Source organism: Sparus aurata, chromosome 6, assembly GCF_900880675.1.
Source record: "Sparus aurata chromosome 6, fSpaAur1.1, whole genome shotgun sequence".
Classification (NCBI taxonomy): domain Eukaryota; kingdom Metazoa; phylum Chordata; class Actinopteri; order Spariformes; family Sparidae; genus Sparus; species Sparus aurata.
In genome coordinates this window covers 272,369-295,534 of record NC_044192.1, presented here as the reverse complement: position 1 = coordinate 295,534, position 23,166 = coordinate 272,369, and the positions used below count along the sequence as shown (strand labels likewise).

At 48.4% G+C, this 23,166-nt stretch overlaps 2 protein-coding genes across 6 annotated transcripts; both read left to right on the top strand.

The window, feature by feature from the left end:
* Window positions 1-34: 34 nt before the first annotated feature.
* On the top strand, window positions 35-22,904 carry LOC115584179 (RNA-binding protein 39-like). Of its 3 annotated transcripts, XM_030421622.1 has the most exons (16): window positions 35-182; window positions 2,926-2,988; window positions 4,502-4,566; window positions 7,477-7,526; window positions 11,872-12,042; window positions 12,724-12,903; window positions 13,003-13,120; window positions 16,033-16,185; window positions 16,308-16,445; window positions 20,704-20,769; window positions 20,888-21,092; window positions 21,558-21,644; window positions 21,758-21,869; window positions 21,967-22,072; window positions 22,284-22,362; window positions 22,437-22,904. In XM_030421622.1, exons 3-16 carry the CDS (start codon window positions 4,561-4,563, stop codon window positions 22,538-22,540), a joined length of 1,575 nt encoding a protein of 524 aa, XP_030277482.1. In that variant the 5' UTR covers window positions 35-182; window positions 2,926-2,988; window positions 4,502-4,560; the 3' UTR covers window positions 22,541-22,904. The 3 variants fall into 3 exon arrangements, with proteins under 3 accessions (XP_030277482.1, XP_030277480.1, XP_030277483.1); XM_030421620.1 differs by lacking the exon at window positions 4,502-4,566; XM_030421623.1 differs by lacking the exons at window positions 35-182; window positions 2,926-2,988 and having other exon boundaries at window positions 3,531-4,566.
* Window positions 16,452-20,165, top strand: LOC115584178 (uncharacterized). 3 transcript variants are annotated; one of them, XM_030421617.1, is made up of 3 exons: window positions 16,452-16,973; window positions 17,650-17,717; window positions 17,786-20,165. In XM_030421617.1, exons 1-3 carry the CDS (start codon window positions 16,615-16,617, stop codon window positions 20,041-20,043), a joined length of 2,685 nt encoding a protein of 894 aa, XP_030277477.1. In that variant the 5' UTR covers window positions 16,452-16,614; the 3' UTR covers window positions 20,044-20,165. The 3 variants fall into 3 exon arrangements, with proteins under 3 accessions (XP_030277477.1, XP_030277479.1, XP_030277478.1); XM_030421619.1 differs by lacking the exon at window positions 16,452-16,973 and adding an exon at window positions 17,316-17,539 and having other exon boundaries at window positions 17,658-17,717; XM_030421618.1 differs by lacking the exon at window positions 16,452-16,973 and having other exon boundaries at window positions 17,445-17,717.
* Window positions 22,905-23,166: the final 262 nt, after the last annotated feature.

Here is a 23,166-nt window from a genome sequence, read left to right as displayed (position 1 = left end):
GGTGGCGGCAGAGCCACACGGTTAATCTTAGAGACGAAGATCTCGCGAGAACACCGGGTGTCTCTACATGCGCCATTAGAGCGAGAAGCTGCGCTGTGCAAGCAGCGACTGAAGAGGAAGCGTTGACCGGACAGAGCGACAGTTCGCTGGTTGTGTCCCCCGCTGAGCCGCTGTGTATCCGGGTAAGACTCCTCTCTGCCCCCGGACAGAACCACTGGCCCGGTGTTCCGCCGCTCAGAGCCCGAGGTACCGCGGGGACACCTGCTCCCTCTGAGCTAGCAGCTAGCTGTTAGCCCTGGAGACGACAGGTGTAGTTCACCTGAGATCAGAGCGGCTGCTGCGACGGCTGCTGTGACGTCACTGTAGCAGGATGACGTCAGTGGGGCACTGAGCAGTGTGTGTAGCTGAGTGGCTAACAGCTAAGCTAACCTGGTTATCTGAGTAGCTCTGGAATTATTTAATTCATAAAACTGTTTCTACCGGCGGCTGAGCAGCTGTGTGTCCACTTCCGGTTGTGGGGACTGTTTACTTCCGGTCGTGCACAGAGGGCTGAACTGTGTCATTCTGTAGTTCTGCATGCTAACGGATGCTGCACACCTGAGCAGGTCCAGAGGAGGTTCGGTCCAGAGTTTCAGGGTTAACAGTTCTCCGGACAACGTTGTAGATGAAAGACTGATGTTTGTGTGTTTGGTCCTGCTGATGGAAGAAAGTTTGATCAGTCTGTTAGTGTTCGCCACAGATCAGTGACGTCACCAGAAGAGTTTGAACTTGTTTAAAAAGTCTTAACAAGATTCTGAATTAAACTGGAGCTGATGATGAAAGCAGTACAGAGTTGTCTCTGTTAACAGTTACACATGTTGAGTACTGATCCGGTTCTGACATGGAGTCCACTCATAAAGTTCTGCAACCACAGCCTCTCTTTGAAACACAGAGCAGACTGACTGGAGTTCGAGCGTCCTGAACTGAGACGGGTGGGAAACACGTGTGACGACTGACGGAGGGCAGATTGTTCACATTAAGACAAGAATCAGAAGTGAGCAGGTTTTACTGTCAGTTAATAGGTGCGTTCAAGTTAAACTCCTGCTGACTGACTGCAGCAGCGAGATCTGCAGGTGACTGCAGGGGCGGAGCTACAAACGCTGCTATGAAGTCGGACACTCTCTCTTCCCGTAGACGTGACGTGACCTGGCTGAGCTTGCGGTGTTTGCCTTCCTCGTCTGGGAAGAAGTGGAGGAAATTGAAATTCCATTAATGTTTGAGGAAAATCAACAACGACTGCGATCAGTTTTCTTACCTGATGCTATGGGAACTCTGCTGGCCTTTTTCTCATATTAGTCCCCTTCGGAAATTATTCAGTCAGAGATGTTCAAAATAATAGTCAACCAAAACATTTAGGATGAGGGAACAGAGCAGTGGAACTGCTGCCGTGTTGCATGCAGACGACCGGGGATCAAGACCCGTGTTAAGCCTGTCTTGGAGGATGTATTCATCTGATTAGTTATTTATTTATATATATATATGTACATATACATACATACATATATATATATATATATATATATATATATATATATATATATATATATATATATATATATAGATATATAGATATAGATATATATATATATATAGATAAAGATGGATGGATGGATGGATGGATATAGATATATCTATAGATATATAACAGTTCATATTAAGAGACAACATATATATATAGATATAGATATAGATAAAGATGGATGGATATAGATATAGATATATCTATAGATATATAACAGTTCATATTAAGAGACAACAGAATGTGACAGCTTTGTCACAATAACAACTCCAAATTTGGATACTTTGTAATTGCTTCACTTCAAACGGTCACAGTGGCTCATTAATGGTCCAACTGGTTTATCAAGAGTAGATGAAGCCTAAATGTTGTCTTACTTTAAATGATCATGTTCTGTTTTCCTTGTAATGTCACCATTAAATAAATTGGAACTTTGTCTATCTGGTACATTATAGTAAGTCTTGCCTAATAACAGTACAATTACAACAGTTATTCATTATTATGATGACAACTGTGCTTATGTGCATGATTATATCACAGCTGAGGGGAATTTGCTGACTACATCTAACAAATAAGCATAAAGACACATAAGATGAAGCATGTTATTATAGCAACATTATTCACAGTGAATGAAATACATTTCACTGAATGAATGAAATACAATAATCAGAACAAATGACTGAATCAGATGCCTTGTCCCGCTGCACCATCTCATCACAGCAGAATAGCTCAGGATAATTCTTTGTATTGTTAACGTGACGGGAACAGAAAGGGTTAATTAATAAGAGTGGATAGTACAGATAACACTGGACACAGCAGTTAACCACTTCTCCATCATCACCACAAGCTGACAGAACTGAGCAGTTTATTGACGACATCTTTCAGAGTTGTTGAGTTACATGAAGGATTTTATAGGTTTATTCATGTTGACTATCCCATAGCTGCAGCCACACGGCTGCTACTGATCTGAAAGTATGTGATAAGCACAGGCGCTTATGGATATGGAAATTCATCGAAACACACGTCATACACGTCAGCATAGATGAGAGCCAATTAGGGCAAAGTCCTGAAGTCATGAAGGTGGGTCTGGGGTCGCGCAGTACCTGGAGAGCAGAGCAACTGCTCTGCAGCAGCCTCGCTCCCATGATAACTTAAGGTCATGTGACATCGGATGCGGAGCAGAAACCACTCCCGTCCAGGTCATCGTGGACACATTATAACCAGCATGCATCACGATTTAGGATAGATTTTTAACTCGCCTATAGTCTCACTGCTCCATGTTCACCTGTGAAGAGCTGATCATGTGACTGCAGATGCTTCAGATATTGATGTGTGTGTGTGTGTGTGTGTGTGTGTGTGTGTGCGCGCAGACCAGCAGCAGTATGGCAGACGACCTGGACATCGAGGCGTTGCTGGAGGCTCCGTACAGGAAGGTGAGAGTCGAGTCTGTCTTCAGTGTTCAGGAGTCTCTCAGCCGGATTCTACTGCTCAACATTCATGACACATTATGAAAATCAGCTGTAAAGAAATGTTAATAACGAGTAGATCACATCTTTGTTGGACTTGTGATGAGTTTGATTCTGATTCGACAGACCGTCTGAAACTTCAGCTGTTAGATCTCTCTATGGAGTAAAACGGTCAGATTTCATTATCGTTAACATAACGTTGATCATGATCCCATATCGAGGTGTCAAAGGTCACAAAGCTCCATGAATTCAGTGATAAACTTATCATTTACTTTGATTGCTTCACAATTATTTAGTTATTTAAAAACTTAACTATGACGCCGAAAAAACAGGAAGTGTTTAGTTTTGACCCGCAGCAAAGTCCTTCTAGGCAAGTCATGCCACTTGGCGGCCATCTTGGCGACGCCTCGAAAAGCCCAAAGAGACCAGACCCCTATCTAAATGAATGGAGGCATGGTCAAATCCACCCTTTAACGTGATAGCAGGACGGAAAAAACATACAGACATGCTCGCCAGTGAAATACGATACACATAAAAACCAAAAAACATCGACTTTACCGTAGAAATGATGTTTAAAACACGCTTTTCCTACAGGGAGAACTCCACTGCGCATGCGCGCGGATTTACGACACCGACGTCCATCGTACGGCTGAATCTGTGCCGGCTGCTGTGCTCTGGGGCTGTGTCCGAAATCACCCACTCATTCCCTACTCCCTAGTCACTACATAGTGAGTCCAACATAGTGCACTATATAGTGAGCTCAACGGCAGAAAGAAAAACGGACTTTCGGACACTACTCCGGTGCCGTTAATGACTCTACCAGAGACGTTCTCGCTGTCGTAAAAACTACTTGTGCGCATGCGCTGGTGAAACAACGTGATTGGGCTATAATTTTCCCGGTTCGGCTGTGACAACGCAGGTGATTGGCTGTTGGTGAAAGGGGCGGGATATGCGCCATCTTCGGCGTCGCAGATTTCCCCATTCAAAATGATCAGAGTGATCTGTCTCTACAATAGTAGAACGTCTCTGCCCGCAGTAACTGGACTCCTGAACCAGCTGACAGTGAAACAGCAGATATCTGAGCACAAACAGAGAAACTAAAGATCCAGTCAGAAGCTACAGAGAGCCGAACGCTTCTGTCTGTCTGTCTCCTGCACTGAGCCGAGTATCTCAGCTTGAGTTTGGGGAGACGGGGGGTCGTCACAGCCCGGCCACAATACGCCATCACAGGTCGTTTGGAGGGGGGCAAGCTTGGGTCCCACCCGAGAGAGGGTCGGGTCAGTGCTGACTCGGCTCAGCTCATTTAAACTGGTGATGGAGACATCGAGTGCCATTGAATAAGCCAGTACAGCTGTTAATGTTTTTCTGTCTCTGAGCAGTAGAGTCGGGCTGATGATGATGATGATGATGATGATGATGATGATGATGGCGTTCCTTCACAGACTGTCATGAATAAATGCCCATCTATCTCTCTTTGTAGACTTGCCTAACGATTTCTCACCTCTACTCCCCTGAATGCCAGTGTGATCTGTCACAAACATGAAGGTAGTAAAAAGTCCCCATCATGCATTGCTGTACTGTGGTCCCCATGGTTACATGACTGTGGTTCCCTTGGTAACTATGAACTTGTCACCTGGTTTTGGCCACACACCCCCCGGTCAGGAACAGATGAGCATTCTGGAGGATGACGTGCTAGAGAGGACCAGACAGGAGAACAGGAGGATCATGGGAAGGCAACATCTGACTGCATGGCTGCCAGGGTCAGTTAGCCGTTAGCGTAGCATAAAAACCAACTCTGAGGTTTGATTTTGAATATTGAGAGAGAGCTGAGGGAGTCGGCCATGTCCGGAGGATCAACAGAGACCAGGGGCCTCATGTATCAATGTTGCGTACGCACAAAAACGTGGCGTACGTCATTTTCCACGCCAACGTTCAGATGTATCAAAAGTGAAATGACCGTGGAAATGTGCGGTGCCCCACGCCAGCTTCATGGCTGGCGTACGCACGTTTCTACAGCTATTGTTCCTTTGGCGACACTTAGAGGTTTTAGGTTGCCGAGGCCAGTGTTACTGGAGCTGTGCGCAGAGCTGCAGCCGGGCCTACAACGACACACAGCCAGGAGCCCGGGGTTGTCCGTGCCCACACAGGTGCTGACCACTCTGGGGTTTCTGGCAACAGGAGCCTTCCAGAGGGAACTGGCCGGCCGGTCAGGAGTGTGCCAGTCCACTCTGAGCCGCGCCATGCCAGCTGTGTGGGACGGGATCATAAGAATGTTATCCAGGTACATCAAATTCCCATACAATGCTGTTGAACAGGCCAACATTAAAGCGCAATTTGCAGCAAGAGCCAGTTTCCCTAATGTAATCGGAGCTATTGAATGCACACATGTTGCTATAAAAGCGCCTTCACAGGATGAATTTGTTTTTGTCAACAGGAAACCTTTTCATTCAATTAATGTTCAAATAATATGTGATGCGCAATTGCAGTGCAGTTGCAATGCCCATTTGGGCATGTGCATTCAAATATGTGTATTTGTTTTCCCTGGTGAAAATAGAGCAGCAGAGCTTTCTAACAAGCCCTTTATTGTCTCCTTGTGTTCAGTATTTGTGTCAATAAACGCGTGCGCAAAGTTGGAAATGTAACGCTGCAGTAGCCACAACGCACTTCTGCAGTCATTAATAAGTGTGATCAGTCTTGTCAATCCTTGTAATGAAGTTGTTTTGTCCTTCTGTTTGTTTCCCACTAATGGTAGCACTTATTATTATAATTATCATATATTTCTTTTTTAAAAAAAGCAATAGTGATTCAATCAAGTGGTGCATGAACAAAGGAAACTAAACCTATTTCACATGTTGTATTCCTCCTTCATTTGACTCCTGTCCCCCCGCCTGTTTCCGCTTCACCTTCACGTCGGACCAGTGTGCGCTACTCCGACCCCACAGCGTTCAGTACCTCACACACACGCCCCCACTCACATTTCTTTTTTTGGGTGTTTATCCCTGACGAGAGGCTACCAAATAATACAGATCTTCGCGTCTCGACTTCATTTAATAGAGTTTCGAGCTCAGACTCGGTGAAGTTGCGCTTCTTCCCTTTTCTCATGGTGTAAATCTGATGGTGCAGAGAGGGGAATCCCGGGTGCAGGCCCTATTTAAATGAATTTGCATATTTAAATGGGGGCGTGGACGGGGACAAAGGAAAAGTGCTTGGATCCATGCGTACGCACACTTTGATACATCTGATTTTTTTTGTGCGTACGACAGTTTCTAGATTCTAGCGTACGCCATGTTTCAGTAAGAAATCCACGCAAGTCTTAGTACATGAGGCCCCTGGTCTGTTTCGTTAACAGCACGCAGCGCACACCTGACAGGTGGGACAGGTGTGTTTGACATGTTTCAGTACGCTGAGTCGCCAGGTGTTCAACTGATTTCTTGCCTTCCAGGCTTTACTCTAGCTTTCACAAGAAGGTGCACGTCAAAATGTCACAAACAGTGACCTGATGTCAGCAACTACTTTTAACAACATACAAAGCAAACTGGAAGTTGGGAATCACAAAGCACTGAGATAACTAGAGGTGTCATGATCTGATCTGGTTTTAATGAGGGTAGGCGGTTTTGGCTGCGACGGTTTTGCCGAACAAGCTGAAGGAGACAACTTTTGGAGAAACGCAGTCTGACGTCACATTACAGTGGCCAATCACATAAGCAGGCGATCAGACTGAGGCCACAGTACAGTACAAAGTCATGTGTCGTCTGGATTCACTCAGTTTGGGTCAGAACCAAGACGTGTTATTTAGCATGAATAAATACTACAGAGGGAAAACAACAGACATTTTTGTGACAGTAACCACTTCTCTGTTATTTTATATCCGTTGATGAAGACAAACAATCTGTAGTTGGTCCAGCATGCTAGAGCACAAGAACATAGTAGCTTCATCTGTCAGCAAACTGATCAGCGTATGGGTCCACAGGCACATACGCGTGTGTATATGTGTTTGAGTGTATGTGAAGTGAAGCTGGAGGGAGAGAAATGAGTGTCGCACCGATCTGCAACATGTCAAACCGACAGGTGAGTTCTCTGAGCCAGGTGAGGTCTTAGTGAGGAGGGAGTGACCTTAGTTCTGATGTTGGGCTGAGATGAGTGACTAAGACTCCTGTCTGCTTCAGGGCCCTTCAGAGGAGTCCCAGCACAGCATCCACCCGGCTGAAGAAGAGCTGGACTGTGGAGTGTCTGTCTGATGCCGGAGCTCCACCCACACTGACCCCACCCCGCACTGCACACTGAGACTGACTGATCCAGACTGACCCCCCCCCCCCCCCCCCCCCCCACAGAAGACTGTGTTTGAATGTGACTCATTAAATTGTGTTTATATTCTCTCTTGCCTCCACCCCTCTCCCCACCCCACCCTCCTGAATGTTGCGTCCGCCTCCTCATGCTGTTCTCTGTCGACCTTAGGAGGACACCAAGAACCTGAGCCCGAATGGACAGGAGGAACGCTCCAAGAGGTAACCACACCTGTGTGTCTTGTCTGTCTACCTGTCTTTGTGTCCAGTCTGTCATCAGGGTGATCCATATGTATTAACATCAGGCATCATATTGATTAGAGTTAAAAGAATCTGACTGGAGAATCTTCAGGCCCGATGTGAAGTCCGATACCCAGGAGCTCCCGGCTGAGCGGTGCGTGTTGAAGAACCATGGGTTCCCCTCTGTGCCACTGAAAGTCAATGAGGGGAAGGTTCTGACTGTTGTTTGTGTTAATGAACTAAACAGCAGCTCAGAATACCTGGAAGTCTCAGAGTCCTTGGTTGGCGTCCTGGAAGGGGTTCTGTCTGAGGACTTTATAATTCTTCTGGAGGACTTCAACACTAACATGGACCACCATGGAGAGAACTGGAGGGGGTTGATTGGGAGGAACAGGATGCTTGGTCTGAACCTGAGCGATGCTTTATAACTGAATGTCTGTGCGTGGTGGATTGGTCATAAACAACATCATGATGGAGCATAAGGTGGTTCATAAGTGCACATGTACCTGATCACCTGAGACCAAAGGTCAATGATTGACTCTGTAGTCCTATCATCAGGCCTGCAGCTGTATGTCTCGGACACTCCAGGAGGATCAGAGCTGTCAGCTGATTATCCTGGTGGTGAGTTGGATCAGATGGTGGGGGAGGCAGCAGGTTAGACCTGGTTAACCCAAACGAGTGAGCTGGAAACATCTGACAAAGAAGCCTGTCCATCAGCTCTTAAGTCCCTCCTCTAGAAGAGATTCTTGCTCATCCTGGGGGAGGAGGCGGACATGAATCTGAGTGGACATGGTACCAGAAACCAGCTGGTGGACCTCAGTGAGGGAGGCTGTCAAACTGAAGGAGGAGGCCTTTTGGTTATTATGGTCCTGGGGTCTTTGGTGCAGCAGACCGGTACTGTGAGGCCAGAGGAGCGTACGCAGGTTTCTGAATGTATAAAAATCTACAAGTGGTGAGAAAGTGTGTACTGATACGTACCTTTAACACCATGTGTAAAATGCATGCAGCCTTTCCAGTCTGATTATTGTGATGTTGTGAGTTGTCAAAAATTATATGAAAAGTGTGAATTAGGGTGAAGTTTTATTTAGAGCCGTTTTTACATCCATCCATCCATCCATCCATTGTCAACCGCTTATCCAAAGTCGGGTCGCGGGGGCAGCAGCTTCCGTAGCGAGCCCCAGACTTCCCTTTCCCCGGCCACATCGGCTAACACTGACTGGGGAATCCCCAGGTGCTCCCAGGCCAGAGAAGAGATATAATTCCTCCACCTGGTCCTGGGTCTACCCCTAGGTCTCCTCCCAGTTGGACATGCCAGGAATACCTCCCTAGGAAGGCGCCCTGGTGGCATCCTCATCAGATGCCCGAACCACCTCAACTGGCTCCTTTCCACGCAGAGGAGCAGCGGCTCTACTCCGAGTCCCTCCTGGATGGCTGAGCTTCTCACCCTATCTCTAAGGGAGACCCCAGCCACCCTGTGGATAAAACCCATTTCGGCCACTTGTACCCACGATCTTGTTCTTTCGGTCATGACCCATCGCTCATGACTATAGGTGAGGGTAGGGAAGAAGATTGACTGGGAGATGGATCGAGAGCTTTGCCTTCCGGCTCAGCTCCCTTTTCGTCACAACCATGCGGTGAAGCGCATGCAACACCGCACCCGTTGCTCCGACTCTCCGGTCGATTTCACGCCCCATCATCCCCTCACTCGTGAACAAAACCCTCAGGTACTTGAACTCCTTCACTTGGGGCAAGGACTCATTCCCAACCCGGAGTAGGCAATCCACCATTTCCTACTGAGAACCATGGCCTCAGATTTAGAGGTGCTGATCCTCATCCCTGCCACTTAACACTCAGCCGCGAACTGATCCAGTGAGCATTGTAGATCTACAGACGATGGTGCCATCAAGACCACATCCTCTTGCCACTGTGGAGTTGTTTGACTACCACAGTGACTTCACCCAGGGAAATCGGCGATGATACCCCATCATCTTCCAGCTCTGTCTCCATTACAGAGGGTGGCTGAGTGGGATTCAGGAGGTCACCAGTGTACTTCTTCCACCACCCTATGACCTCCTCAGTTGAAGTTAACAAGGTCCCATCCTTGCTGTACATAGCTTGGATGGTTCTTCGTTTCCCCCTCTTGAGGTGGCGGACGGTTTTCCAAAAGTGCTTTGGCGCTGCCCGAAAGTCCTTCTCCATGGCCATCACCGAAATCCTCCCACACCCGCTGCTTTGCCTCTGCCCCAGCAATGGCTGCTGCTCTTCGGGCCCGTTGGTACCCCGAAACTGCCTCAGGAGCTTCCCTGACCACCGGTGTCCACCACGGTGTCCAAGGGTTGCCGCCCCTTGAGGCACCTAAGACCCTATGACCACAGGACACATTTGCAACATAAGCTTTGAACATCGTCCATTCAGGTTCGATATCCCGAGCCTTCACAGGGATGCTAGAGAAGCTCCTTCGGACGTGGGAGCTGAGGGCTTCTCGGACAGGGGCCTCCCCCAGACGGCCACTGAACCTAGCTCACCACCAGGTGGTGATCAGTTGACAGCTCTGCCCCTCTCTTCACCCGAGTGTCCAAACCACACGGCCTCAGATCAGATGATACGATGACAAAATCGCTCATTGACCTTCGACCTAGGGTGCTCTGGTACCACGTACATGAGCATCCTTGTATTCGAACATGGTGTTCATTATAGACAGACTGTGACTAGCACAGAAGTCTAATAATAGAATACCACTCGGGTTCAGATCAGGGAGGCTGTTCCTCCCAATCACGCCCCTCCAGGTATCTCCGTCATTGCCGACATGCGCGTTGAAGTCTCCTGGTAAGACCATGGAGTCCCCCACTGGAGCCCCATGCAGGGCCCCAGCCAGGACCTCCAAGAAGGCCGCATACTCCGGACTGCTATTTGGTGCATATGCACAAACAACAGTCAACAGAGTTTTCCCCCCAGCCTTTAGGGGAGGCGTAGGGAGGCGACCCTCTCGTCCATCGGGGTAAACTCCAACACGGCAGCGCTCAGCTGGAGACTTGTGAGTATCCCCACATCCGCCCAGTGCCTCACACCTTTGGCAACTCTGGAGAAGAATAGTGTCCAGCCCCTATCCAGAATTTTGGATCCAGAGCCAATGCTGTGCATGGAGGCAAGCCCCACCAGATCCAACTGGTAACGCTCAACCTCCCGCACCAGCTCCGGCTCCTTCCCCCCAAGAGAGGTGACGTTCCACGTCCCCAGAGTCAGCCTCTGCCGCCAAGGTCTGGGTCACCACCACTGCCACCCATTTGGCAGCGCACCCGACCCCAGCGGTTCCTCCTGCGGATGGTGGGTCCACGGGATGGGGGGGGGGGGGGGGGAGGAGGAGAAGTGCCACGTTGCTCTTTCGGGCTGTCCCCGGCCGGGCACCGTGGCAGACCCGGCCACTAGGCACTCGTTCACAGGCCTTCGTCGGGCCTGGCTCCAGACATGGGCCCCGGGCTTCCTCCGGGCAGGGTCCCTCGCCTCACACCTCTATCTTTCATGGGGTATTTTAAACCATACTTAGTCTGGCCCCTCACCTGAGACCAATTTGCCTTGGGAGACCCTACCGGGAGCACATGGCTCCTGACAACCTAGCTCCCAGGTTCATTGGGACACTCAAACCTCTCCAACGCGATGTATGTATTACATGTACAGTTTAAAAACCTTCATTATCATCAAACTGACTTAATTTATAATAAGACATGGATTATGTATTAAAACATTTTTTAATACCAATATCAAGTTAATGTTACATTAGAATACTGTTTTTTTTAAGTAGGGTTAGGTGATTTTGGTGACACTACTGAATAATAGTGAAGTTATTGAGTATTTTTTGTAGTATCTCTTTTCGGTGTTGCACTGTGTAGATGGTCTGTGCGCCCTCGTCTCACAGGCGGCTGACCACAGACCAGTGTTAATGTCCAGCCGCTCGTTCTGACGAAAATATGAAGTATAATCACGCACATTATGGCGGCTTGCATTATTAAGAAATTCAGGAATTTGAGAGGGCCCCCTACAACCAAAACAACACACAATTAGCCACAAAAAAGTCAGTGAAGTTTGTCATGTTCTCTGTCGTTCTCCATTGTGCCACAGCCGCACTACGTTATGACGTATGTACAAGCCCGCGGTATAGCTCCTACCTTAAGAGGTTTTTCACCCGCCGACCCCTGATAAGTTGAAGAAAGTGAATGAATGGATAGTGTGTGCTGTCCTTAGGCCTCCATCTGCATGGAAACATGCAAGTTTGAATGGAGGCGAGCCTCATGTAAGGCTGTGCCTTGATTGGCTGCTCTGTGTCTGACAGGAAGAGGCGCAGCCGCAGTCATGATAGAAAGCGCAGCCGGAGTCGAGACAGGAAGAGGAGCCGGAGTCGAGAGCGCAAACACAGCCGCAGCAGAGACAAACGAAGAAGTCGCAGCAGAGAGCGACGCAGCAGCAGAGAGAGAGGGGGGCGCTACAGAGACCACCACAAGCAGTGAGTTACTGTCTGTACTTCCTGTCTACACAGGAAGTGATGGCTCAGTGTGAAGTTTTACTGTCGCTGCTTGTGATTCGCTCCATATTTAGAGAAGTAAAACAGGAAGTAAGGAGACAAAACAGGGAGTAGACATGAAAACCAGGACCGGCTGTATGTCGCTAATGATAATCTATTAAACTGCAGGCAAACATCAGCATAACACATAAAGTCTAAACCAGTGAAATGAGCTGCAGTCAACAACAACTACTCACATGTTCACTTTATAATAAAGTCTGTGAATACTGAACAGAAATCATTCTCTCATTCACTCCAGACGTTTCCTCTTAGTTGTTCTCCTCATCTGTGTTCAGCTGCTGCCAACAACACTTACTGTTGTTTTTCACATTAAAAGCCTACCTGTGCAAAGAAAACTGCAAGACCTTTTATTGTCAAAGTGTGTGTGTTGAGTTTCATCCGTGGTATCTGAACACTGTTCAGGAGAAAGTGTATCCTCTGATATGAGTCTGAAGTGCTATGGGAACGTTTATTAAACTGATTTTATTAAGACAACAAGTGAACATGGAGGAAGTTTTGAGGAAAAATAAAGCCTGTCTCTAATATAACAAAGACCTGCCTTTTCATGACGATCAGGAATTCACTGCAGCAGAATCCTCTGACAGTCTTTCCCTTTATTTCCAGCCGTCGGTGGTCCAAGAGTAAGAGTCCAATCAGGCAGGAGAAGAGTCCAATCAGGAGGGAGAAGAGTCCAATCAGGAGGGAGAAGAGTCCAATCAGGAGGGAGAAGAGTCCAATCAGGAAGGAGAAGAGTCCCATCAGGAGGGAGAAGAGTCCAATCAGGAAGGAGAAGAGTCCAATCAGGTAACAAAGTTTTGGACTAAATGTTTATGACAGCAAAGCATGCTAAAGTTTTGGGTTGACTGTGTGTGTGTGTGTGTGTGTGTGTGTGTCTGTATGTAGACTGCCGATAGACAACCTGACTCCTGAGGAGCGTGATGCTCGCACCGTGTTCTGTATGCAGCTGGCAGCCAGGATTCGACCTCGAGACCTGGAGGACTTCTTCTCTGCTGTGGGGAAGGTAAACACTGTCCCCATGTTGTTGTGTTGACTTTATTGATTATGATAAATAAAAGTTATAACCCTGTACAGACTAATTTCATCTGTCGCAGTAGCGGCTGTGATTAACGTGATAACTCCGGAACACCTGGAGGGAGTTAATTCAAATTAGGCACAAAAGTGAAGCCGTCCTTTTTGTAGTCTGTCACTACATCATCTACACTGTGTGCACAATTATTAGGTCAGTCGTGTTTTTGATGATCAGTTTTATTATTGAACAACTACAATGTTAATAAACATCAAGCCTGAATATTAAGAAAGTAAAAGTGAGGTTTTGTCTTTCTTGGGCAACTAAATGAAAACTTAGAAGTTTCCATCTCTTCCTTGTTCATTTTTATCTGTTTGGGTTTACAAACAAACTTTTCTGACCAATAGTAAGGATGTCCCGATCGGATCAGTAGGATCGGGATCGGGGCCGTTATGGGCATTTTTCCACTTATCAGAATCAGCAATTTTGAACGTAGACCCAAGCCTGATACTTGAATTTATTTATTTTTTACATCAAAGCACAATTTGTGGCAGAATGTAGATGCACGCGTAGCGTAACTCTGGCAAACCCGAGGATAAAATGTCTGCAGTGTGGAAATAACTTAAATTAGAAAGCGAAAGTAGTCCAGCTGCGACATGTAACATCTGCAGTACGACCATTTTGCAGAGCTGCATTTAATACTACTCATTTGATACGACGTATATAAAACAAACACTGAAAGAATACAACGAGTTCACTCGAGCTTACAGACAAAGACACCGAGCAGCAAACACTTGCGGATACTTTCAAAAGGAAAGAGAAATGTCCTCGAGACACCAACAGGTCCACAAATATTACAGATAAGTTAATTAAATTCATCGCTCTGGATAACCAGCTCATCTCCGTGGTAGAGGATCGGTGTTTTCTTCGTCACCTGGAGTTTTTGAATCCCCGGTATGCCCTACCATCTCTGCATTACATCACATTTATTCCACTCTCAAGTTACAGCGTGCCGTATGTGCACTAGTTTGGTGGGTCTCATACAGCAGAGCATGTAAAACAGACATTCGAGGAGATGCTGAGCGCTGTGAAATAGACGAGCAACGCGTCCACGTCATTTTACGTGACAACGTAAGGAATATGTAAAAGCAGTGGATGATATGGAGACACCAAGCGTGGGCTGCGTCTCACACACTTCAGCTGCTGTAATGAGGGTCTGCTGTCACAGTGCAGCGTCACACACTCACCTGCCAACACAAGGAAGGTGGAGGACAATGATGTAATGGCATATGCAGAATAAGACAGACCCGTATGAAAGTATAGACTTTGTTTCAACAACATAAAAAAACCTATTAAGGAACAGCTTGGATGCAGGTACTTTGTTTCTTAATGCAGCTGTATTATCCAGGACAATATTAGTTCAGGCTCAGTATCGGATCGGGACTCAGTATCTGCGTATTAAATATTAAAGGATTCGGATCGGATCGGGATAAAAAAAACCTGATCGGGACATCCCTAACAAATATGTTCACCTTTCTTTTCACGAACCCTCAGAAGCCTTCCATTCATGGAGTCCGTCACTTTCTGCATCTGTTGACAAACAGCTTTCTGTGCAGCAGCAACCAACAGCCTCCCAGACGCTGTGCAGAGAGATCCACTGTTTTCCTTCACTTTCCTTTTAGGTCCATTTAAGAAGGGACACAAGTTCTCAATCGGGTTCAGATCGGGTGAGGAAGGTCCATGTCATTATTCTGTCATCTCTAAGAACTTTACTGTCCAGACAGGCAGAGGAGGACTGGGATGCATGTGATGTCCTGCATGAACATCTTGGTCTCCCTGATGGACGCAGACTCTTTTCTGTTCCACTGCTTGAAGAAAGTGTCTTCTACAAACTGGCCGTAGGTTTGAGAGTTGAGTTTAAGTCCATCATCAACCCGAAAAGCTCGTACTTGCTCATCTTTAGTAATACAAGCCCACGCCAGTACCCCACCTCCACCTTGCTGCGTCTGAGTCGAAGAGGAGCTCTGGGCCCGTTACTGATTCAGCCACGGGCCCATCCATCTGGTCCATCAAGAGTCACTCTCATCTCATCAGTCCATAAAATCTTTGATAAATCTGTCTTCAGATATTTCTTGGCCCAGTCTTGACGTTTCAACTTCTGTGTGTTGTTCAGTGGTGGTCTGGTTTCAGCCTGCCTCACCTCGGCATGTCTCTGAGCCCTGAACACCTTCTACTTCTGGGCCCTCCAGGTAGGTTGCAGTTCTGGAGTATGTCAGCACTGGAGGATAATGGGTTCCTGGTAGCTTCACGTTCGATTCCTCTCAAGTCTTTGGAAGTTAATTTGCGTCGTTCTTTCTCATCACGTTTCTTGCAACCCTGTTGATTATTTGCAACAAAACTTTTGATGGTTCTGTGATCAGAACCATCCCTCTGAAAGACTTTTTACAGTTTTTGACTTATCGGAGTCAGTAAAATCTCTTTTTTGGCTAATTTTGCCTGAAGAAAAAAAGCTGCTTAATAAGTATGCACACCTTGATATAAGGGTGTTGATTTCCTTAGGCCACACCTTCACACATTACACAAATCACCTGATAAGCATTCCAGATTATAAAGCTTGGAGTTGGAAAATATGCATAATGACGATGATATGATCAAAATACTGACTTGCATAATAATTATGCACACAGTTTAATGTACAAGTCTGACATGTCTGAATGTAGGCTGTTAGTTGGCTGGTTGGTGGAGGGATACAGCCACAAGGAGGAAGTTCTGTCCATGTTGGCTTGTTGTCACTTTGATGTTGTCACTGCACGTTAGCAGATTACTGTGTGCTAATATGTCTGAGTGTCTTTGAACGCACCACAGCAGAGGTGGTTTATGTTAAAAGATGCTGTGATCCTCTGCAGGTCCGGGATGTGAGGATGATCTCTGACAGGAACTCACGCAGATCGAAGGGCATCGCCTACATCGAGTTTGTCGAAGCTAATTCAGTACCTCTGGCCATTGGGCTGACAGGGCAAAGGCTGCTGGGAGTTCCCATCATCGTACAGGCTTCACAGGTACACACGCCCACTCACACACACACACACACACACACACACACACACACAGAAAATACAGATAGGCATGGATGCTGATTTGTTGTGTGTGTGTGTGTGTGTGTGTGTGTGTGTGTATGCAGGCAGAGAAGAACCGAGCAGCAGCAGCAGCCAACAACCTGCAGAAGGGCTCATTAGGACCAATGAGACTGTACGTGGGCTCCCTGCACTTCAACATCACTGAGGAGATGCTGAGAGGAATCTTTGAGCCATTCGGACGGGTCAGACACACACACACACACCTGCACAGATATCAGGTGGTGGAAGAAGTAATCTTTTAGTAAAAGTGCAAAAGTATTAAGATAAAATCAAAGTACCAAAAGTAATATTTCTTATGTAGAATGACCAATTTCACATCGAAACATTTAACTGGATTATAATTATTGATGCATGAAGGTGTTCATCATTTTAATGTGGCAGCTCGAGTCAAACTTTGTGGTTGTGTTAGACTTTGTGGTTCCGCCACGTGGCAGACTTCGTGGTTCCACCTTGTGGCAGACTTTGTGGTTGTGGCAGACTTCGTGGTTCTACCTTGTGGCAGACTTTGTGGTTCCACCTCTTGGCAGACTTTGTGGTTCCACCTTGTGGCAGACTTTGTGGTTCCACCTTGTGGCAGACTTCGTGGTTCCACCTTGTGGCAGACTTTGTGGTTCCACCTCTTGGCAGACTTTGTGGTTCCACCTTGTGGCAGACTTTGTGGTTCCACCTCGTGTCAGACTTCGTGATTCCGCCTCGTGGCAGACTTTGTGGTTCCACCTTGTGGCAGACTTTGTGGTTCCGCCTCGTGGCAGACTTCGTGGTTCCACCTTGTGGCAGACTTCGTGGTTCCGCCTTGTGGCAGACTTTGTGGTTCCGCCTCGTGGCAGACTTTGTGGTTGTGGCAGACTTTGTGGTTCCACCTCTTGGCAGACTTTGTGGTTCCACCTCTTGGCAGACTTTGTGGTTGTGGCAGACTTTGTTGTTCCACCTCGTGGCAGACTTCGTGGTTGTGGCAGACTTTGTGGTTCCGCCACGTGGCAGACTTTGTGGTTGTGGCAGACTTCGTGGTTCCACCTTGTGGCAGACTTTGTGGTTCCACCTTGTGGCAGACTTTGTGGTTCCACCTCGTGTCATACTTCGTGATTCCGCCTCGTGGCAGACTTTGTGGTTCCACCTTGTGGCAGACTTTGTGATTCCGCCTCGTGGCAGACTTTGTGGTTCTACCTTGTGGCAGACTTTATGGTTCCGCCTCATGGCAGACTTTGTGGTTGTGGCAGACTTCGTGGTTCCACCTCATGGCAGACTTCGTGGTTCAGCCTCGTGGCAGACTTTGTGGTTCAGCCTCGTGGCAGACTTTGTGGTTGTGGCAGACTTTGTGGTTCCACCTTGTGGCAGACTAAGTGGTTCAGCCTCGTGGCAGACTTTGTGGTTGTGGCAGACTTCGTGGTTCCACCTTGTGGCAGACTTCGTGGTTCAGCCTCGTGGCAGACTTTGTGGTTGTGGCAGACTTCGTGGTTGTGGCAGACTTCGTGGTTCTGCCTCGTGGCAGACTTCGTGGTTCTGCCTCGTGGCAGACTTTGTGGTTCAGCCTCGTGGCAGACTTTGTGGTTGTGGCAGACTTCGTGGTTGTGGCAGACTTTGTGGTTCCACCTCGTGGCAGACTTCGTGGTTCCACCTTGTGGCAGACTTCGTGGTTCAGCCTCGTGGCAGACTTTGTGGTTCCACTTCGTGGTAGACTTCGTGGTTGTGGCAGACTTCGTGGTTGTTGCAGACTTCGTGGTTCTGCCTCGTGGCAGACTTCGTGGTTCTGCCTCGTGGCAGACTTTGTGGTTCTGCTTAATGGCAGACTTCGTGGTTGTTGCAGACTTCGTGGTTGTTGCAGACTTCGTGGTTCTGCCTCGTGGCAGACTTCGTGGTTCTGCCTCGTGGCAGACTTTGTGGTTCTGCTTCATGGCAGACTTTGTGGTTCCGCCTCATGGCAGACTGCTTGGATCTGCCTCGTGTCAGGCTTCGTGGTTCCATCTCGTGGCAGGCTTCCACCTTGTGGCAGACTTCGTGGTTCCACCTCGTGGCAGACTTTGTGGTTCCACTTCGTGGCAGACTTCGTGGTTCAGCCTCGTGGCAGACTTTGTGGTTGTGGCAGACTTCGTGGTTGTGGCAGATTTTGTGGTTCCACCTCATGGCAGACTTTGTGGTTCCGCCTCATGGCAGACTTCGTGGTTCTGCCTCGTGGCAGACTTTGTGGTTGTGGCAGACTTTGTGGTTCTTCCCCGTGGCAGACTTCGTGGTTCTGCCTCGTGGCAGACTTCTGGTTCTGCCTCGTGGCAGACTTTGTGGTTCCACTTCGTGGTAGACTTCGTGGTTGTGGCAGACTTCGTGGTTGTTGCAGACTTGGTGGTTCTGCCTCGTGGCAGACTTCGTGGTTCTGCCTCGTGGCAGACTTTGTGGTTGTGGCAGACTTCGTGGTTCTGCCCCGTGGCAGACTTCGTGGTTCTGCCTCGTGGCAGACTTCGTGGTTCTGCCTCGTGGCAGACTTCTGGTTCTGCCTCGTGGCAGACTTTGTGGTTCCACTTCGTGGTAGACTTCGTGGTTGTGGCAGACTTCGTGGTTGTTGCAGACTTCGTGGTTCTGCCTCGTGGCAGACTTCGTGGTTCTGCCTCATGGCAGACTTTGTGGTTCTGCTTAATGGCAGACTTCGTGGTTGTTGCAGACTTCGTGGTTGTTGCAGACTTCGTGGTTCTGCCTCGTGGCAGACTTCGTGGTTCTGCCTCGTGGCAGACTTTGTGGTTCAGCCTCGTGGCAGACTTTGTGGTTGTGGCAGACTTCGTGGTTGTGGCAGACTTTGTGGTTCCACCTCGTGGCAGACTTCGTGGTTCCACCTTGTGGCAGACTTCGTGGTTCAGCCTCGTGGCAGACTTTGTGGTTCCACTTCGTGGTAGACTTCGTGGTTGTGGCAGACTTCGTGGTTGTTGCAGACTTCGTGGTTCTGCCTCGTGGCAGACTTCGTGGTTCTGCCTCGTGGCAGACTTTGTGGTTCTGCTTAATGGCAGACTTCGTGGTTGTTGCAGACTTCGTGGTTGTTGCAGACTTCGTGGTTCTGCCTCGTGGCAGACTTCGTGGTTCTGCCTCGTGGCAGACTTTGTGGTTCTGCTTCATGGCAGACTTTGTGGTTCCGCCTCATGGCAGACTGCTTGGATCTGCCTCGTGTCAGGCTTCGTGGTTCCATCTCGTGGCAGGCTTCCACCTTGTGGCAGACTTCGTGGTTCCACCTCGTGGCAGACTTTGTGGTTCCACTTCGTGGCAGACTTCGTGGTTCAGCCTCGTGGCAGACTTTGTGGTTGTGGCAGACTTCGTGGTTGTGGCAGATTTTGTGGTTCCACCTCATGGCAGACTTTGTGGTTCCGCCTCATGGCAGACTTCGTGGTTCTGCCTCGTGGCAGACTTTGTGGTTGTGGCAGACTTTGTGGTTCTTCCCCGTGGCAGACTTCGTGGTTCTGCCTCGTGGCAGACTTCTGGTTCTGCCTCGTGGCAGACTTTGTGGTTCCACTTCGTGGTAGACTTCGTGGTTGTGGCAGACTTCGTGGTTGTTGCAGACTTGGTGGTTCTGCCTCGTGGCAGACTTCGTGGTTCTGCCTCGTGGCAGACTTTGTGGTTGTGGCAGACTTCGTGGTTCTGCCCCGTGGCAGACTTCGTGGTTCTGCCTCGTGGCAGACTTCTGGTTCTGCCTCGTGGCAGACTTTGTGGTTCCACTTCGTGGTAGACTTCGTGGTTGTGGCAGACTTCGTGATTGTTGCAGACTTCGTGGTTCTGCCTCGTGGCAGACTTTGTGGTTCTGCTTAATGGCAGACTTCGTGGTTGTTGCAGACTTCGTGGTTGTTGCAGACTTCGTGGTTCTGCCTCGTGGCAGACTTCGTGGTTCTGCCTCGTGGCAGACTTCGTGGTTCTGCCTCGTGGCAGACTTTGTGGTTCTGCTTCATGGCAGACTTTGTGGTTCCGCCTCATGCCAGACTGCTTGGATCTGCCTCGTGTCAGGCTTCGTGGTTCCATCTCGTGGCAGGCTTCCACCTTGTGGCAGACTTCGTGGTTCCACTTCGTGGCAGACTTAGTGGTTCTGCCTTGCGGCAGACTTAGTGGTTCCGCCTTGCGGCAGACTTAGTGGTTCCGCCTTGCGGCAGACTTTGTGGTTCCGCCTTGCGGCAGACTTTGTGGTTCCGCCTCACGGCAGACTTCATGGTTCCACTTCATGGGCGGACTGCATGGTTCTGCCAGACTTTGTGGTTCCACTTCGTGGCAGACTTTGTGGTTTCTCCTTGTGTCAGACTTTGTGGTTCCGCCTCTTGGCACCCTGACGACAGCTCTTCTCTCTTTAGATTGAGCTCTGCTTGATTCTTCAGTCAGTCCACTCGGTTCTGTTCTGCCTGTTTGTTGACATGTTGGTCTGCTCGTGTTATTTCAATGTGCTGTTAAACAACCTGAACTTGTGTGTGTGTTGTCCCACAGATTGAGACCATCCAGCTGATGATGGACAGCGAGACTGGACGCTCTAAAGGCTACGGCTTCATCACTGTGAGATCTTCGTCACCATTAATGTTGATTGTTATCAAACTCATCGTCAACCTGATGAGATGTGACGGCTTTCTGAGTCCAACTAACAGACTGTCTCTGACCCGCCTGTCTCTCTCAGTTTGCTGATACAGAATGTGCAAAGAAAGCTCTGGAGCAGCTGAATGGCTTTGAGTTGGCGGGTCGACCCATGAAGGTTGGTCATGTGACGGAGAGGACCGACGCCTTCACAGCTTCATCTTTCCTCGACAGTGACGAGCTTGAACGGACCGGCATTGACCTCGGAACCACGGGACGACTGCAGCTGATGGCCCGACTGGCTGAGGGTTTGAGAAAGATTTATACTGCTACACAACCTGTAACATCCACCTGAAACATCCACCTATAACATCCACCTGAAACATCCACCTGTAACATCCACCTGTAACATCCACCTGAAACATCCACCTATAACATCCACCTGAAACATCCACCTGAAACATCCACCTATAACATCCACCTGAAACATCCACCTATAACATCCACCTGAAACATCCGCCTGTAACATCCACCTGAAACATCCGCCTGTAACATCCACCTGAAACATCCACCTGAAACATCCACCTGTAACATCCACCTGAAACATCCACCTATAACATCCAACTGAAACATCCGCCTGTAACATCCACCTGAAACATCCGCCTGAAACATCCACCTGAAACATCCACGTGTGTGTGTTTGCGTGCGTGCGTGCGTGCGTGCGTGTGTGTGCGTGCGTGCGTGCGTGTGTGTATGCGTGCGCGCATTTGCAGGTACAGGTCTACAGATTCCTCCTGCAGCTCAGCAGGCTCTTCAGATGAGTGGAGCAATAGCTATAGGAGCCATGGCTGCTGTGTCAGGTACACACACACACACACACACACACATAGTCTGTGTGTCTATAACATAACGCTGTGTGTAATATTTAAATAAAGCTTGTGTTGTGTTGTGATGTGTTGTGTGTCTGTTCCAGCGGCCATGAATCCAGCTCTCAACATGAACATGAACTCTGCAGCTCTGACTCTCCCCTCTCAGCCACTCGCCACACACTGCTTCCAGCTGGCCAACATGTTCAACCCCAACAGGTAAACGCACACCTGTGTGTCTGTCACCCGTGTGTCACCCGTGTGTCACCCATGTGTCACCCGTGTTTCACCCGTGTGTCACCTGTGTGTGTTTCAGTGAGGAGCCGCCTGGTTGGGAGATGGACATCCAGCATGACGTAATAGAGGAGTGTAACAAACATGGAGGAGTCGTTCACATCTACGTGGACAAGAACTCTGCTGAGGTACACATCACCTGACCTCTGACCTCAGCACACCTTTAGCTGCAGGTGTTTCAGTGTGTCTCACAACCTCCCACAGCAGAGAGACAGACTGACCAACCAGAGCTCTGATTGGTCAGCTCTGAGTGATTATTGATTGTGATATATTAGAGCCTGCAGTCTCAGAGACTCTTCAGCTGACGACTGATGACATTTGACCTCTGCTTGTTTCCAGGGAAACGTCTACGTGAAGTGTCCGTCAATCCCCGCTGCCATGGCTGCCGTCAACTCTCTACATGGAAGATACTTTGCTGGTAAGACATCCTGTCACATGACACTGCTGTGAACCAATAAGAGAGCAGCTCTTATGTCTCACCTGTTTTTTCAGGTAAGATGATAACTGCAGCGTACGTCCCTCTGCCCACCTACCACAACCTGTTTCCAGAGTCCGCAATCGCCACACAGCTGCTGGCCCCACCCCCACGACGGTGACTCACAGCGCAGCACTGCCCTCTGATTGGACACTGGAGTTTAGAGCCTCCTCTTTTCTATGTCCCTCTCCTATTGGTCGACACAGACAAATCAGTTTCTTTTTTTGTAGGTCATGGAATTGTGATGAAGGACACTGTTTATTTTGTTTCCTGTTTACTTCCTGTTTTGTCTCATTAATTACCATGAGTGTTTGTGGGTGTGGCCTCTGCCCAGCCCCACCCATTTTGAGTATCGTCCAGTGATTGAGCTCTGTGAGCTGTGAGGAGGAGAGGGTCTCAGCTGATTGGTTGGGTTGGTATTTAAATGTTTTCTAATCAAGAATTTGATTTTCTAAAATCCTTGATTAAATTTTATTTTGAAGGCACTGAGTGCTGCTGTGTCTTCTTTGCATGCTGATTGGCTGGCTTGTGTGGCAGGTGACCTGCGAACGATGTTTGAGTGAATCTGGATTTCAGAAGTGAAATAATAGAACTTTATTTAAACAGAAGAACTGAACAAAATTCTTCACTATCAATGTAAAAGTCAACAGCTCCTCTGAGATCTCTCATGTGTCTGACTACAAACATGGCGCCTTACATCTGTCAGTCTGTTCAATGAAGATGGTGACTTGTCGTCAGTGCAATGTA

Coding starts and splice junctions, on each gene's coding strand:
- LOC115584179 (XM_030421620.1), top strand. CDS start 2,938: ATGGCAGACGACCTGGACATCGAGGCGTTGCTGGAGGCTCCGTACAGG. Junction 12,043..12,723: donor TACAGAGACCACCACAAGCA/GTGAGTTACTGT, acceptor CTTTATTTCCAG/CCGTCGGTGGTCCAAGAGTA. Junction 13,121..16,032: donor TCTTCTCTGCTGTGGGGAAG/GTAAACACTGTC, acceptor GATCCTCTGCAG/GTCCGGGATGTGAGGATGAT.
- LOC115584178 (XM_030421617.1), top strand. CDS start 16,615: ATGAAGGTGTTCATCATTTTAATGTGGCAGCTCGAGTCAAACTTTGTG. Junction 16,974..17,649: donor GCCTCGTGGCAGACTTTGTG/GTTCCACCTTGT, acceptor GCAGACTTCGTG/GTTCCACCTTGTGGCAGACT. Junction 17,718..17,785: donor TGGTTGTGGCAGACTTCGTG/GTTGTGGCAGAC, acceptor GCAGACTTTGTG/GTTCAGCCTCGTGGCAGACT.